This window comes from Cetorhinus maximus, chromosome 9, assembly GCF_964194155.1.
Source record: "Cetorhinus maximus chromosome 9, sCetMax3.hap1.1, whole genome shotgun sequence".
In the NCBI taxonomy this organism is placed as follows: Eukaryota; Metazoa; Chordata; class Chondrichthyes; order Lamniformes; family Cetorhinidae; genus Cetorhinus; species Cetorhinus maximus.
In genome coordinates, this window is record NC_135887.1 from 143,363,201 (window position 1) to 143,381,681 (window position 18,481).

At 45.3% G+C, this 18,481-nt stretch overlaps 1 protein-coding gene across 2 annotated transcripts in view; it reads right to left on the reverse strand.

The window, feature by feature from the left end:
- The window catches only part of iftap (intraflagellar transport associated protein), a 65,122-nt gene that overhangs the window by 18,010 nt on the left and 28,631 nt on the right, over positions 1–18,481 (reverse strand). For both annotated transcript variants that reach the window (XM_078549583.1, XM_078549584.1), the window contains exons 2-3: positions 18,142–18,294; positions 3,656–3,796 (exon numbers count right to left, since the gene is read on the reverse strand). In XM_078549583.1, the coding sequence (XP_078405709.1) occupies positions 3,656–3,796; positions 18,142–18,271 (271 nt within the window). In that variant the 5' untranslated portion in view covers positions 18,272–18,294. The remainder of the gene's footprint in view (positions 1–3,655; positions 3,797–18,141; positions 18,295–18,481) is intronic.

The following is an 18,481-nucleotide window of genomic DNA, read 5'->3' on the forward strand; positions in this document are numbered from 1 at the left end:
TAGTGCTGTTAGGGAGGGTGTTCCAGGATTTTAACCAAGCAACAATGAAGGAACAGTGATATACTGCCATCTCAGGATGGTATATAATTTGGAGGTAATGGTATTCCCATAGGCCTGCTTCCCTTGTCCTTTCAGGTAGAGGTCACAGTTCTGAGAGGTGCTACAAAGAAGCATTAGCCAGTTGCTGCAGTTTTGGATCTCGAACCACAGTGAACTGGCAGCAAAGGAAGCAAAGGTCTAAAGTGTTGAATGGGATACATATCAAGCGGGCTGCTTTGTCCTGGTGTTGTTGAGCCTCTTAAATGCTGTTGGAGCTGCAGTCACCAGGCAAGTGGAGAGTATTGCATCACCTTCCTGACTTGTGCCTTGTGGACAGTGGAAAGAATTTGGGATGGGGGATAGTCACTCACTGCAGAACACCCAGATTCTAACCTACTCTTGTAGCCCCAGTATTTATGCGGCTGGTCCAGTTCAGATTCTGGTCAATGGATTAATTAGTGACCTCATAGTAAAAGGTCCTCTAGACAAGAGTGATCATAACATGACAGGATTTCATATTCAATTTGAGGGTGAGAAATGGGGGTCTAAAACTAGCATGTTAAAATTAAATAAAGATAACTACAAGGGTATGAAGACAGAATTGGCAAAAGTGGGATAGGAAAAGAGATTAAAAGGTAAGACGGTGGAGAAGCAGTGGCAGTTATTTGAGATATTTCATAACTCTCAACAAAGATATGAGAAGAAAGATATATGAGAAAGACTCTATGAGAAGGATGCTCTATTCATGGCTAACGAGGGAAGTTAAGGATGGCATCAAATTGAAAGAAAAGGCGTACAATGGTACAAAGATTAGTGGTAGGCCTGAAGATTGGGAAAATTTTAGAAACCAGCAAAGGATGACTAAAGAATAAAATAAAGAGAGCAAAATTAGAGTATGAGAGAAAACTAACAAGAATATAAAAACAGACAGTGAAAGCTTCTACAAATATATAAAAGGGAAAAGAGTAGCTAAAGTGACCACTGGTCCCTTAGAGGGTGAGACTGAGGAATTAATAATGGGAAACAAGGAAATGGCAGAGACTTTGAACAAGTATTTTTGTATCTGTCTTCACAGTAGAAGATACAAAGAGCATCCCAAAAATAGTAGAAAATCAAGTGACAAAAGGGAGGGAGGAACTTGAAACTATCATGATCACTAGAGGAAAAGTACTGGGAAAACTAATGGGATTAAAGGCTGACAAATCCCCTGGACCTGAAGGCCTGCATCCTAAATCTAAATGAAAGGGGCTGCAGAACTTGTGAATGAGCAATTTGGGCAATTTTCCACTTTTTCGGGTAGAAGCCAGAGTTATTGCTGTGCTGGAATAGTATTTAAAGTCTAATCTTCAGCTCCCTTTTAGAATGGGCTATCATCTTTCCAATTTCTACAAGCTCGTAACAGGGACATGCAATTCGAACATCAATTATGTTGAGGTTTTTTAGTTAAACACGTCAGAAGCAAGCATACCAGCTCCCTATGAGCTTGAGATCGCTCGCTAAAAGTGGAAGTCAAAATGTGACTTTTCTTGCCAAGTACAAATACAAACGAGACCAAAACAGAACGGAATATAGTTGCAATCTCCTGGTTATCATGATTCTCCTAGTATCAATGTTACAGAAATAACCACTCTGGTTCCTTCCTTTTACATTGAAATATTAAACTGCCTAAAGCGGAAAAGACAAATAATTAAACTTGGAATGGTCACTTTAACTCTTCCAGCCATCATCAAGCCCCATTCTCAGAATCTGTAAACAGTCAGCTCTTCGGCAAAAACAAAGTACACAAAAAAATCAGTGGAAGATGCTGGGGTTTGGTGGTGCGTGCTTATATTGCTGCAAGTTTTAATTTCAGAAGAGTTAAGTACCTAAAACTATAATATAAGATGAAGATTTTGGCTTGATTTCTGTTAGGAAAACTGTTCCAATATTAGCATTGCTATGCAAACTGTTAATGGAAAAAAATACAAGTGCAATTTCCAAGAGCACCTCACTATCAGCATCTTTTTAACGAAATATAATTATCGTTAATTATGATTAACATATTTCTTCCTTGATTTTTGCTGTTGACTCTTGAGTTATATTTATTTAAATACATCAAATAAGCTAGCTTTAATTAATTACAGAGGCTGACAATATGATAAAGCCGAATTGTCAACAGGGAAGCAGTCATTAAACCATGTAGCTTTGAAATAATTCAATTTTCAATGTACAAGTTAATTCTCCTATTAGGGTCTCAGTAATCCTCTTAAACCAGTTTTTAAATAGTCATTTGTGGGAGAGACTAGAACTAGGGGACACAGTTTAAAAACAAGGGGTCTCCCATTTAAAATGGAGATATGGAGCAGAATTTTCTGCCTGTCGGGCAGGCAGGCGGAGCGGGAGCGGGCGCAGGCAGGAGCGGGCGCAGGCAGGAGCAGGCACAGGCAGGAGCGGGCACAGGCAGGAGCGGGCACAGGCGGGCGCAGACCCAATCAGCGCTCCCGATTGGTTCCGCGCCACCATTTTACGTGGGGCCAGTTAAGGCTACACCCAGCGTGACATGCACCCGGAAGCGCTGTGCACTCCCTGTGCGGGCAGGGTGGAAGTTGCCTGAGTCAGGAATGCGCTGCGTGAAAGAGCGCAGAAATCTCCCTGAGGCACAGAGGTGCCTCATGGAGATTAGTTTTAAGTCCAAAAATTTTTATAAAGTGGTGAGAAAACTTTTATGACATATCCCCTCATGTAAAACTGTCACATAAGCTGGGACATGCGCATTAATTTCAATAACAATTTTTGTCAAAATTTAAAACCATTCATGAAACCTTATCCCGCCCGTGGATGAGGTTCCATGAAAAATGCGAAGGCCGCCTGGGCTCTTCGCCTGCCCCCCAATCTTAAGGTAATTATTTTAATTGAGAGTTAAATAGCCTTAATAGGCCTTTGACAGTTCGGCAGGTGTGCAGCCGACTCGGGTGCGTGCCAGCCCAACTGAAAGTCTGAATGACGTGCAGTGACATCAGGACACACGCCCGACATCACCACTCATCATTTTACACCTCAGCGAGCGAGCCCCGTCCCCACTCGCCGAGCCGAAGATTCAGGCAGGAATGTGGAGTTGAGGCCACAATCAGTTCAGCCATGGTCTTATTGAATGGTGGAGCAGGCTCGAGGGGATGGATGGCCAACTCCTGCTCCTAATTCGTATGTTTCTATGTCATAGAGTATTGAAAGTATAATCAATAGTATTTAAACATCTTTTTTGAAATTACTCCCAGTAGTTTCCAAATGACCTTGTGTAAGTTTGCTAGACAGAAAAACAAAATGTGGATAACATAAAATGGAGGTACTTTGTAAACTTTTCAAATTTCTTTACATGATAGTGTCATCTTGCTTATTTTAAAGTATGCTGAATAATCAGTAACTGCACAACTTTTTGGTAAACCTAAATCAGCTACAAATTTCAATATAAAACAGTAACTGCCCTTTAAAGTGCCTCCATGTTCAGCCTGAGTTTCCTTATGCAGTCCTCATGAATGCCAAACAACTGCCTCTCTGCATTAAAAGAAACCTAACGGTTTTTCACATTGCAACTATATTGAATGATAACTTGTAAATTTCATCTGCTTCTAACACAAACTTGCCTCTTGGTCATCCTGAGGTGGCTCTCCTCCTCTCTGTCGTGAATTCTCTGACCATTCCCTCGGAACTAGTTTGTATTCATTGTCTTCTGTTGTGCTGCCAACTTCAGGAGGTGACACCTTTTGTTTCTTCAGGTCCTCTGAATAAAGGGCAAATACATCAAGAAATTTACATAGGTAACCTTTTATATCATTCTAGTTTACAAGTTAAATCCGTAAAGCCGGGTACTAATTTGCACCTAGAAAATGCAAAGTATCTTTCACTGAATAATTCATTTGAAGAGCAGACCTTTGAATCTGCAATATGAACCAATGTGAAGGACAAGCTTTTCAAACAGCAACTGCGCTCAAATTCAAGCAGTAACTTTTAGAAAGTACATGAGGAAAAGTGAAAGTTGTGGTGCAATATAGAGCAAGTACTGTGACCTTTTAGAAATAGACCCAAGAGGTAACCACAAATAGAATGTCCTTTGATTTTAGCTGGAGGCTCTCTTTTGCTAGTCATACCAGTACAAAGTGAACTCAAAATAACCACTTCCAGAACTTTTGCTTTATAACAGGCTGTCAAACTACAAATTTTCTTAGAATACATAGCTTTGTGGTCTTTGATGCGATCCAAATAATGAGTTCAATGAACATAATTTTCACACTGATGCTCACCACTGTTAATGTAGTCTATATTTTAAAAATCTTACATCTATGTACGCTTCCTCTCTACAAAACCATCCTTCCTGTTGTATCATTTATGGCACGCTTTTCTGTCAACTGCTTCCATTAATAATCTTATTTATCATACCGTGTATATAAATTTGTCATGCTATAATTACACTTTAGAATTTCAGTTATGAGCTTTCCAGCTCCTCAGTTTAGGCTGCAGAAATGTTCCTATACCCCAACCTACTGGTTCCCAAGTTGCACCCAATCTTACTAGTTACTATGAACAATACGACTTCAATATCTTATTAAAATAGGGACCGAATTTATGGCTTTAAAAATAGGGACTAAATTACGTCTGCAAACAACAAGAGCAAAATACTACAGATGCTGGAAATCTGAAATAAAAACACAGGGAAGAATTTTCGGCTTGGCAAGCAGGGGTGGGGCCTGCTCACCGATGTGTAAAATGATGCATGGCGACATCAGGCATGTCATTTAGATTGTCAGTTCAGTGGCCCTCAGCTGTGCTCCCACCAAACTGTCAAAGGCCTATTAAGGCCATTAAGAAAGTAATTAAAGTTGTTAAGAATGCTGCCCGTCCAACCTTAAGGTTGTCGGGCAGGCAAAAAGCCCAGGCGGCCTTTGCATGTTTCATTAAACCTCATCCACGGGTGGGATGAGGTTTCATGAAGGGTTCATTAATTAAATAAAAACTTTTGAAAAAATTACTGGACATGTCCCAGCTCATGTGACAGTTTCACATGACGGGACAGGTCCTTATATATTTTTTTCACCTTTCTTCCTCCCTGAGGCATGCGCGAAAGAGCACAGGCCTTGACTCAGGGAATCCCCCCCGCCCGCACAGGGAACGCTCAGCACTTCCCAGGAGAATGGCAGCGTGGCCCCGATCAGAGGTGCCGATCGGGTTCACGCCCACCCCCACACAACCCCAGCCCTTGACTGGGGGAAATTTCTGCCCACAGCTCTGACAAAACGTCATTGAGCTGAAACAGTAACTCTGCTTCTCTCTCTACAGATGCTGCCAGACCTGCCGCATATTTCCAGTATTTTCGGCTTTGTGTTTGAGTTACGATAAATGGCACTTCCGACATTTATAAATTGACATCATGTTTTGACTTTCCCACATCAGTTTTGACTTTACGACGCCACGCCAGCAAACAAGTTCAAATGTTCATACCTGCACATCAACGTTCTGCACTGCCAATCTCTCTAACTCAAAACCCTCAGTTGTGGTTCCGATGCCTTTACTGCAGTACGGTACTATATTTCTACATGTATTTTTAGCTTATTATGTGATTTTTAAATGCCAATATGATTGCTATTACCGAGGGAGGTTGGCATAGTGGTATTGTCACTGGACTGGTATTCCAGAGACCCATGGTAATATTCTGAGGACCTGGGATCGAATCCCACCATGGCAGATAAAAATCTGGAATTAAAAGTCTGATGATGACATGAAACCATTGCCGATTGTTGTAAAAACCCATCTGGTTCACTAATGCCCTTTAGGGGAGTAAATCTGATGACCTTACCTGGTGTGGCCTACATGTGACTCCAGACCCACAGCAATGTGGTTGACTCCTAAATGCCATCTGAACAAGGGCAATTAGGGATGGGCAATAAATTCTAGCCTAGCCAGTGATGTCCACATCCCATGAATGAATAAAAAAAACATAAATAGATTAATGTTGCTATGTTATTCGTCTATAATTGATTGAGTACAAAATAGGGTATCGGGCTTTGGTTCAGGAACCAATCCCCCATTTATTACATAATAGGACCCCATTTATAACATTTGAAGAGTCATACAGACTCGAAACATTAATTCTGTTTCTCACTCCGCAGATGCTGTCAGAGCTGCTGAGCTTTTCCAGCATATTCTGTTTTTATTTCAGATTTCCAGCATCCACAGTATTTTACTTTCACCCCCATTTATAACATTGTTCTTATGGGAAAATTGGTTCCGAGTTACGACATTTTAACTTAAGATGAGGATTTCAGGAACCAATTGTGTTGTAAGTCTGAGGACTGCCTGTACATTTCACCTAAGAACCTCTACCTGGTCATGACTCCACATGTGCAACATCACCGGAAATTGGTTAATGTTTTGAAAAACTTCTTTCTGCTACTTATGGATGGAATTAGCAGTTTATTTCGATGCTGATAAGCTTTTTCACCCTTAGATTCAGGTTTTCCTCACCTGAGGGATGGCAGCAGGAGGGTGGCCAAACTGACCTCACTGGCCTGGGAGGAGGCCGCCAGGGAGTTCTATACTAGTGGCACAAAGAAAAGAAATGTGCTGCAATGCAGGAAGAAGACGAATGATCTCATCCACTCTGCCAGGGTAAGTCTACCTTCTACTCGCTCTAGACTCACACTCTCATAATGACATCAGGCACTCTAAGGGTTACAGTCCACAACCAAACATATGAAATAGGAACAGATGTAGGCTATTCGGCCCCTCGAACCTGCACCGCCATTCAATAAGATCATTGCTGATCTGTTTGTGTTTCGAATTCCACATTCCCATCTACCCCCAATAACCTTTGATTCCCTTGCCTACAGGATTCTAGCTACCTTCACCTTAAAAATATTCAATGACCCCCACCTCCACCACCTTCTGAGGCAGAGTTCCAAAGTCACACAACTGTCTGAGAGAAAAACATTCTCCTCATCTCTGTCCTATAAGGGCGACCCCTAATTTTAAACCAGTGCCCCCATGGATCTCAAACTCTATTTGCAGAAGGGACACCTGCACTGGATGTCTCACACAGACATCAGCACCATTTCATGAATCATCCTGCACATTCAACATCTTCTGCCCTTACTGGGGAGGGCACAGTACACACAGCGGCCATGCCCACTTCCCAGCTTCTCCTCTACCCGTTCTCATCACATTCCATGCCATCTGTCTTTATGCAGGCAAAGCTGGACCACAATGAGAGAGAGATCCCAGACCGGCGGGGGAATCCCCAAAATACAGACACTGACTCCATCCAAGGAGGAGGCAGCTGAGATGGTAGGGGAGGGCAGGGATCGCTCCTGAGGCAAAGGTGAGATCGGCCTTTCCCAGGAAAGCAGCACGGATGAACCTACCATTCGTCAAGCACATCATGACCTTCACAGTGAATTAAACGTAATGTTGGGATTCAGCTTCCTCAGGAACTAATTCCATCTTTGCTCTCTTCCAGACACCAGCAGGAGCAGGCTGAGACACACCTCCAGCCAGCCCCTCAGCTGCAGCTCCCAGTCCATCTTGGATGATGATGCTGAGGACCCACTGGACATCGAGCCGTCACTGCATTCACCCACACCCTCCACCAGCGCAGGGGCACACACCTCGGGGGGCTCTTAGATCTCAGTTAGGCTCAGCTTCACTATCTGGAGACCACCTCACTGACACGTCTCCCCAACAGTCAGAGGCAGTGACAGGCCAGGTCTCTAGCACTTTGAGGGCTGCCCAACTGAGATCTAGGACCCTCCGAGGTATGTGACTCTGCGCTGGTGGAGGGTGTGGGTGAATGCTGGGAAAGGCCAATCTCGCCTAGGAACCGACTAGAGAACCGGCTATTCTAGATTTGGTATTGTGCAATGAGAAGGATTTAATTGATAATCTTGTTGTGTGGAATCCTTTAGGGAACAGTGACCATAACAATGATAGAATTCTTCATTAGGATGGAAAGTGAAGTGGTCCGGTCTGAAACTAGGGGCAGGAATTTTAGGTCGCTGTGTGGGTGCGATCGGCGGGCTCAGGAACAGCCGGGGAATGGACTGCTGCCCGCGATCCGCCTCCGACCGCGATTTCACACTGGCTAGCCAATTAACGGCCAGGCGTGAAACACGCGCTGAAATGCTCAGCGCTGCCGGGATGGGGATGGAAGGAGGGCGGGTGCTGACATAAGTGCGGACGTAGTGGGGCTCGGAATGAAAGCTCCATGAAGACAGAGAACTGCTTCAGGGAGCTGAAGAATTTAAAACCAATAAATAAAGATTTTAAAATCTGGAAAAAAAATGTGGACGCATCAGAATCAGTCACCTGAACATAATACATGACAAAAATTCTGGCCATACATTTTTTTAAATTTAATAACGGAAACCTCATCTCGCCCTTGGATGAGGTTTCATCAAAAATGCAAAGTCCACCTGGCAGATTTGCCCGTCTGCCAAACAGAAGATTGGGCAAACCACAAAAAATCGGGGACAATTGGAAATTTAACAGGCTTAATTGACCTCTTAATGGTCAGTGGACACACTTCCAACTTTTGACGCTCATCCAACGTCATCACGTGCTATTTTACGCTCGAGCGGGTCGGGCACATGCCCACACACCAATCTAAAAATTCTGCTCCAGGGTCCTAAATCTTAACAAAGGAAACTACGAAGGTATGAGGCGTGAGTTGGCTAAGATAGATTGGGGAACTTCATTAAAACTCATGATGGTGGACAGACAATGGTTAATATTTAAGGAACGAATGTATGCATTGCCACGGTTATATATTCCTTTCTGGCGCAAATACACAAGAGGAGAAGTGACCCAATCACAGCTAACAAAAGAAATTAAGGATAGAATTAGATCCAAAGAGGAGTCATATAAAGTTGCTAGATAAAGTAGCAAGCCTGAGCATTGGGAGCAGTTTAGAATTCAGCAGAGGAGGACCAAGAGACTGATTAAGTGTGGAAAAATAGAATATGAGAGTAAACTTGCAAGGAACATAAAAGCAGACAGTTAAACTTCTATAAGTATGTAAAAAAAAAGAGTAGTGAAGACAAATGTCTTACAGTCTGAAACGGGAGAATTTATAATAGAAAATAAGGAAATGGCAAAGCAATTAAACAGCTACTGTAGTTCTGTCTTCACGGAGGAAGACACATAGCTTCCCAGAAATAGTAGGGAACCAAGGGCCTAGTGAGAAGGAGGAATTGAAGGAAATTAGCATTACTAAAACAATAGTGCTGGACAATATCATTGTGGAGACAAAATCCCACCTTCACATTGAGGATGCCCTCCATCATGTTGTGTGCCACTACTACCACTGTGCTAAATGGGATAGATTTCGAACAGATTTAGCAACTCAAGACTGGGCATCCATGAGGTGCTGTGGGCCATCAGCAGCAGAATTGTACTCGAACACAATCTGTAACCTCATGGCCCGGCATATCCCCCACTCTACCATTACCATCAAGCCAGGGGATCAACCCTGGCTCAATGAAGAATGCAGAAGGGCATGCCAGGAGCAGCACCAGGCATACTTAAAAATGAGGTGTCAACCTGGTGAAGCTATTACACAGGACTATTTGCATTCCAACCATCATAAGCAGCAAGTGATAGGCAGAGCTAAGCAATCCCACAACCAACGGATCAGATCTAAGCTCTGCAGTCCTGCCACATCCAGTCGTGAATGGTGGTGGACAATTAAACAACTCGCTGGAGGAGAAAGCTCCACAAATATCCCCATCCTCAATGATGGAGGAGCCCAGCACATCAGTGCAAAAGATAAGGCTGAAGCATTTGCTACAATCTTCAGCCAGAAGTGCCGAGTGGAAGATCCATCTCGGCCTCCTCCAGAGGTCCCCAGCATCACAGGTGCCAGTCTTCAGCCAATTCGATTCACTCCACGTGATATCAAGAAACGGCTGAAGGCATTGGATACTGCAAAGGCTATGGGCCCTGACAATATTCCGGCAATAGTACTGTGGATCTGTACTCCAGGACTTGCCACGCCCCTAGCCAAGCTGTTTCACTATAGCTACAACACTGGCATCTACTCGACTATGTGGAAAATTGCCCAGGTATGTCCTGTACACAAAAAGCAGGACAAATCCAACCCGGCCAATTACCGCCCCATCAGCCTACTCTCAAACATCAGTTAAGTAATGGAAGGGGACATCAACAGTGCTATCAAGTGGCACTTGCTTAGCAATAACCTGCTCGCTGATGCACAGTTTGGGTTCCGCCAGGGCCACTCAGCTCCTGACCTCATTGCAGCCTTGGTCCAAACATGGACAAAAGAGCTGAGCTCCCGAGGTGAAGTGAGAGTGACTGTCCTTGAAATCACGGCAGCATTTAACAGAGTGTGGCATCAAGCAGCCCTAGCAAAGCTGAAGTCAATGGGAATCAGGGGGAAAACTCTCTGCTGGTTGGAGTCATACCTAGCACAAAGGGAGATGGTTGTGATCATTGGAGGTCAGTCATCTCAGCTCCAGGACATCACTGCAGGTGCTCCTCAGGGTGGTGTCCTCGGCCCAACCAGCTTCAGTTGCTTCATCAATGACTTTCCTTCTAACATACGGTCAGAAGTGGGAATGTTTGATGATGATTGCACAATGTTCAGCACCATTCGCAACTCCTCAGATACTGAAGCAGTCCATGTCCAAATGCAGCAAGACCTGAACAATAACCAGGCTTGGGCTGATATGTGGCAAGTAACATTTGTGCCACACAAGTGCCAGGCAATAACCATCTCCAATAAGAGAGAATCCAACCATCGCCCCTTGATGTTCAATGGCATTACCATCGCTGAATCCCCCACTATCAACATCCTGGGCATTACCATTGACCAGAAACTGAACTGGACTAACCATATAAATACTGCGGCTACAAGAACAGATCAGAGGCTAGGAATCGTGCAATGAGTAACTCACCTCCTGACTCCCCAAACCCTGTCCACCATCTACAAGGCACAAGTCAGGATTGTGATGGAATACTCTCCACTTGCCTGGATGAGTGCAGCTTCCACAACACTCAAGAAGCTTGACACCATCCAGGACAATGCAGCCCACTTGATTGGAACTACATCTACAAACATTCACTCCATCTACCACCAACGCACAGTAGCAGTCGTGTGTACCATCTACAGGATGCATTGCAGGAATTCACCAAGGCTCCTTTGACAGTACCTTCCAAACCCACGACCGCTACCATCTAGAAGGGCAAGGGCAGCAGAGAGATAGGAACACCACCACCTGGAAGCTCCCCTCCAAGTCACTCACCACCCTGACTTGGAAATATATCGCTGTTCCTTCACTGTCGCTGGGTTAAAATCCTGGAAATCCCTCCCTAACAACACTGTGGGTGTACCTGCACCACATGGACTGCAGCAGTTCAAGAAGGCAGCTCACCACCACCTTCTCAAGGGCAACTACGGATGGGCAATAAATACTGGCCCAGACAGCGAAGCCCACATCCCATGGCTGAAAAAAAATTAACAAAAGAAAAGATTTCAAGCACATACATAGGTGTACAACCTACTAATACAGTAACTCCTAAATCCCCTAATTAACTTGGCTCCCAATTACACCTCCATTAAGGCAACAGTAAAAACAGATAGATTTAAACTGAGCCAGACAAAGCACACTATACCCTGGAGAGTGATATTCAAAGTGAGTTTTCTAAGCTTCGGTTCCTGTAGACAGCAACTTGATGCACAGAGGCTGGAGGTTTTTCACACTTGTGTTAGGCCTTACAATGCCTTCCTCCTTACACATAACCTCATCTCCTTTATACACATTTCTCCCTTTTAATGCAAATTCCATTGTTCCCATATGTTTTTGCAACTTTACTTTTCTCATAATAAATATCTTTCATGGTACTAATTTTATCAGTAACCTTTGGAAAAAATAAACACACTGTTTGGCTTAGCTTCTTATGGCTAAATCTAACATCTTAAAATCCCTTTGAAATTCAAACTACTCTGGTTTATCTAAAAATGCAAATGTTCCTCATACCTCACGTTCTAAAACTTCATCCATGTTTACATATTTAGCATTTCAAACCGAGCTTCCCTTTTCATATGTCAAAGCCTCCAGGCCAGCTGTCTCCAATTCAATTAAATCACAGACACACACACACAGACACACACACACAGACACACACAGACACACACACACACACACACACACAGACACACACACAGACACACACACACACACACACACAGACACACACACACACGCACACGCCTACCATTACAATAAATCACAGTTATATTATGAAAATTATCATATTTTCATGACACACACAATGTACAGATAAAATTCCCTCCGGTCACTCTTAAGCCTCCCCCTGTAACCCTGGAGCCCATTGCAATCAATGTGGACATTCCTGTCCTTCCCCCTCCCCACTGAATCTATCACTGTAGATGTTTCTTTTTATTCGTTCATGGGATAAGGGTGTCGCTGGCTAGACCAGCATTTATTGCCTCTGTGCAGAGGGCATTTTAAGGGTCAATCATATGCTTTGGATCTGGAGTCACATGTCAGCCAGACCAGGTAAGGACGACAGATTTCCTTCCCTAAAGGACATTAGTGATCCAGATGAGTTTTTACAACAATCGACAATGGCTTCATGGTCATCATCAGGCTTTTAATTCCAGATTTTTATTGAATTCAAATTTCACCATCTGCCATGGCGAGATTCAAGCCTGGGTCCCCAGGACATCAACCTGGGTCTCTGGAATAATAGTCCAGTGACAACACCACTATGCCATCACCTCCCCGTATGCCTGGATGTCCCTATGCCCCATGCGGACCTCAGCCCTCCCCATCTTGAGGCCGTCTGTAGCATCACAAACTGAGAGCACCCTCACTGGAGCTTTACGTAGTCCCCACCACCCACCTCCCGTATTACATGTTCCCCATCTACAGGCTGCAGATGCCTTGCCTGCCCATAACAATACCATTTGCAACCCGGTACTGAGCCAAGAACCCCCAGGACCACCATGTGTGAGACACTGACCACACCCTGCACACCATTATGTCCACCACCCCACAGTGCTTCCCCCTCCCTGGGCCAGGGCCATGACATGTGTGCCATGCATTGACCTGTAACATGGCTCGCAGAGCCCCAGAACTGGCTTCGATTCCCCATCCCGACAATGTGCTCCAAAGAGACGTGACTACTTGACTGACTACCACTTACCCTCCCAGTTCCATCAAACCACACCCCCCAGTCACGGGTCTGTGTACAGCCCTTCCCTTTCATGCTCTAAGTCACCCCTCCCCCACTCATGAACCTGTGTGAACCCTATTCCTCTCATCCAAAACTAAACCTCACCCAAACCCGTCATGAGCCTGTGTCCACCCTTTCCATATCAGGCTCCAGTCCACCCAGTCTCAGCCATTCCTCTGCATGCCAGCCCTCTATGCTTTGTTCCTTTTTTATATTATTTATTCACGGAATGTAGGCTTCGCTGTCTGGGCCAGCATTTATTGCCCATCCCTAGTTGCCCTTCAGAAGGTGGTGGTGAGCTGCCTTCTTGAACTGCTGCAGTCCATGTGGTGTAGGTACACCCACAGTGCTGTTAGGGAGGGAGTTCCAGGATTTTGACCCAGCAACAGTGAAGGAACGGCGATATACTTCCAAGTCAGGATGGTGAGTGGCTTGGAGGGGAACTTCCAGATGGTGGTGTTCCCATATATCTGCTGCCCTTGTCCTTCTAGATGGTAGTGATGGTGGGTTTGGAAGGTGTTGTCTAAGGAGCCTTGGTGAATTCCTCATAACCCTCCACCCCATCATTCCTCTGCCTCCTATCCCCTCACTCCCTCCCTTGGTCATCTCCGCCTCCCATCCCAGCATGAATGCGCCTATTCCCCCCCGGCTTTCCACAGTCTCATCTCTCCAGGTAGAGTGCAGCCCTGCCTGCCCTCATACCAGTCTCTGCTGAGATTATGTAGCCCTGCATGCCCACTGCACCCTGGTCTCACCTGAGAGAGCAGCTTTGCCAGTGGTCGGAGCAGTGGTGGGAGATGGTGGCAGCGCAGTGAAAAGTAAGTGAAAACTGCGTGTACGCACCTCTATGTTGCAAGTGAAGTGAAGGCAGGCAGGTGCACACCACTTTCATCCGGTTGTAAATCAGACAAGTCTAATTACCCACTGATGTAGAAACTAGGAGCAGGAGTAGGCCATTCAGCCCTTTGAGCCTGCTCCGCCATTCATTATGATCATGGCTGATCCAACTCAATAGCCTGCTCCCGCTTTCTCCCCATAACCTTTGATCCCTTTTGCCCCAAGAGCTACATCTAACTCCTTCTTGAAAACATACAATGTTTTGGCCTCAACTACTTTCCGTGGTAGCGAATTCCACAGGCTCACCACTCTCCAGGTGAAGGAATTTCTCCTCATCTCAATCCTAAATGGTCTACCCTGTATCCTCAGACTGTGACCCCTAGTTCTGGACTCCCCCACCATCGGGAACAGCCTTCCTGCATCTATCCTGTCTAGTCCTATTAGAATTTTATACATTTCTATGAGATCCCCCCTCATTCTTCTGAACTCCAGATTCAATCTCCCCTCATGTGTCAGTCCTGTCATCCCAGGAATCAGCCTGGTAAACCCTCGCTGCACTCCCTCTATAGCAACAACATCCTTCCTCAGATAAGGAGACCAAAATTGCACACAATATTCCAGATATGGTCTCACCAAGGCCCTGTATAATTGCAGCAAGACATCCCTGCTCCTGTACTCGAATCCTCTCGCTATAAAGACCAACATACCATTTGCCTTCTTTACCGCCTGCTGCACCTACATGCTTACCTTCAGCAACTGGTGTACGAGGACACCCAGGTCTCGTTGCACATTCCCCTCTCTCAATTTATAACCATTCAGATAATAATCTGCCTTCCTGTTTTGGCTACCAAAGTGGATAACCTCACATTTATCCACATTATACTGCATCTGCCATGCATTTGCCCACTCACTCAGCTTATCCAAATCACACTGAAGCATCGCTGCATCCTCCTATATTCTGCTTTTAGGAACTCATCCCTTTTTTTGCCTACGTTGTTTGTGCCAATGTGTACCACGACCACTGGCTGTTCACCCTCCCCCTTCATAATGTCCTGTAGCCGCTCTGAGACATCCTTGACACTAGCACCAGGGAGGCAACATACCATACTGCAGTCACGTTTGCTGCCACAGAAACACCTATCTATTCCCCTTACAATTGAATCCCCTATAACTATTACATTCCCACACTTTTTACTCCTCCCCTGTGCAGCAGAGCCAACCGTGGTGCAACGAATTTGGCTGTTGCTGCTTTCCCCTGAGAGGCCATTCCCCTCAACAGTATCCAAAGCGGTATATCTGTTTTGCAGGGGAGTAGCCACAGGAGATTCCTGCACTGCCTGCCTAGTCCTCTTGCTCTGTCCCTTCCTGCTTGTGGACTCTTAGCCTGTGGTGTGACCATCTCTCTATACGTGCTATTCACGATACTCTCCATCTCGTGGATGCTCCACAGTGTCCCCAGACGCCGCTCCAGTTCTGAAACTCAGGCCTCCAGGAGCTGCAGCTGGAGACATTTCCCACATACATGCTGGCCCCGGGCAGTGGAAATGTTCCCGGCTTCCCACATAGAGCAGGAGGAGCACACCATGGCTTTGAGCTCTCCTGCCATGACTTAGCCCTTTAAATTAAATTAAACCTTTTGGAAGATACTTAATATCAAATAATATCAATTGCTCTAGGGCCCTTCTTCCCTGCTCCTTGTTGTTACAGAATATAGCCCTTACAAACGATGAACCACAAAATATGACCTTAAAAGCTATAAGCGATAAAAGTAGTAAATACTTACCTGACACTGTGGCATCTGTGGCACTGAATTAGGAGGGAAAATGTGATTCCGGTGAGTTGTGATTTTAATGGGTATTCATGACATGCTATGATTCATGTCAGGGTTCCCGACAGGGATCAGTGGGAAGGTCGACCTGGCATTAGGCCACCATGAAAGTCCTGAAGGGAAAATTCCAACTTATTTTCCCACTCATGGATATCCACCTTTTAACCTCACAGTGAATGGGCAGAATTGTCCATGCCCACTGGCATCGTCTGTGCTCGGAGGCATGAGAGGATAATGTGGCGAGAGGGCCAAAAATCGACTTCACAACGTTGTGAAACCAGATTATGACTGTCCGCTCAGCCTGTCGATAGCAGGCTGCGTTTCCCGCCATCAGATGTCGGGAACCTATTTTTAATACATCTGCATTTCATTATCAGGCTAGCCCGCTGGACTCATTCCCCAAACACTGGGTCATCCGCCCATGTCGGCAATTCACAACTGTACATAAGTGACGTGCTCCGGGTGAGCTGCACTTCTCTCGGGACTTCGAGGTTTGTTTGCCTACCTTGCTTTGGGCAGCACTCGCAGTCATCAGCGCCAGGTTTCGCAAACAGCACATCACTTTTAGGGGGGGTCACGGGCAGGTCTCTACCTACCAGACCAGCCATAAGGCGGGATTGGCTTTGTATGGCTGCAGGGCTAAGGCTTGCTTGGGGAAGGGGGAGAAGTGGCCTCAGGCAAAGGAAGAGGCTGCAGGGTGAGGACTGTACAGAGGAAGGGGGGTAATCCCAGGGTTTGTGTGGGGGCACAAGTTGATCTATGCAAGTGGCCTCAAGATGGTGAGGGCTGAGGAGACAGTCTCCAGAGGAGATGAGGCCAGATGGAGATGTGAGGGTGTGTGTGAGAGAGTGGGTGGTGATGTCCCTCGGGCTGGCAGTGAGTGAGATGCCAGTGAATGTGTGATGGCCTTGTGAGTGTGTGAGTTTAAAGTGATCAGATGATTGCCACGCCCTGGTGGCACGGATAAGATCATTTATCCTCTGTCTGCATTGGATTGCCAACCTCTTCTGTGCAGCATTGGCACCCATCACTACTGCCATCGCCTACCAAGCCGAAGTGGTAATGTTGCTGCCCCTCCAGCGGCCAGAGAGTGGTTAGAGGTCATCATGGTGGACCTCCACTGTGTCCAAAAGGCACTTGAGGGACGTGCCACTAGATCTGGGGGCTGCAGTCTTCTTACCTTTTGGAGCCATGTCTTATTTGCAGCAGTCCTGGGCTGGAAGCACTGAGAGGTGTGTGCGCGGCTGCACTTTAAATATGGTGCCCGGCATGATGAAGCAGCGAGGTGATGGTGTGGCATGCAAATCGGAGCCTGCCCACCATGGAAATGGTATGTTTCCCAGGAATGCGTAATTAATGCAGCAGGTTTAGGATAATACGGCGTGAGAAGCCGCCATCGCAGCCCGCGGGTAAAACGTTGTTTTACCCACCCGCTACCGCACTTAGTGCTAATCTGGGATGATTCCGTCCAGTATTGCATTCCCACCCACCACAATTCCCAACCCTAGCGGGAGCGGAAAATTCCAGCCATCATCCTAGAAGCAGGGCCCACTCACAAAATACTCCATGCTCCCCAGAGTGAATTAATCACCATTGGGAGTTTACACTAATTGTGCTCATCTATGGGCCTTTTGCGAGTTCCACAAATGAAGCTGGATCTTTTGGGGACAAGGACACAAAGAGGTACATTTTGTAAGGTTTTGAATGAACTTTTTTTCAATTTATAAAGGAACTGAGTACACCAATTAACTAGAAAATAGTTATGCATTTATTTTAAAATGTTCAGTCATTTGAAATCAGGTTAGTCACAAGTGGTGAATTGACGCTGTTTTAAAATGATTATTTTCTTATGATAAACCCATTTTCAGCTAAATTAATCAAACTTTACCAAGTTACCACTCTTAAAATATATCAGGGATTAATTTTTAAAGCATTTTTTAAAATGACATTTTAATATGCTGTCTAATTATGCTAGTTCATTGCAGATTTTAAATTGGTGATATACAAATCGGATTGAGCAGAACCAGGAGTGGGTTTGAGGGGTGGGGAGGGGGCAACACTTTTCAAATCAGGTGCAATTTGGACGTCATTTGCACTGGAATCGCCAATTGTGCCCAAAACGGAAACTCTATCCCTCTGTACTTCCCTTGTCTTCATCCATTATTCAAGACTCATCGCCTGACAAAGCTGCTTACCTTTCCTAAGGTGCATAAACGATTCCAGGAATTCAGCATATGTTTGTTCATGGCTGCTACAAAACCTTTCCAAAACATCAAAGGCTATTCCTCCTTCCTCCATAATTTGCGATGCCACCACAGCAGGCATATTTAATGCAGTAGATATTTAATCTAGAATATAAAAGAATGGTAGGAGTAGTTACATGAAAGATACAACATATGGGCCTGGGTATTTTGCTCAGTAGCACTCACCACTAATTTCAAAGAAAGTTGCCCACAAAGATCTAGCAATCTTTCACCTTTCTACGGACAACTACCAGAGAGTCTGGATTCTGCCAGTGTCCAGCAAAAGTGCTGT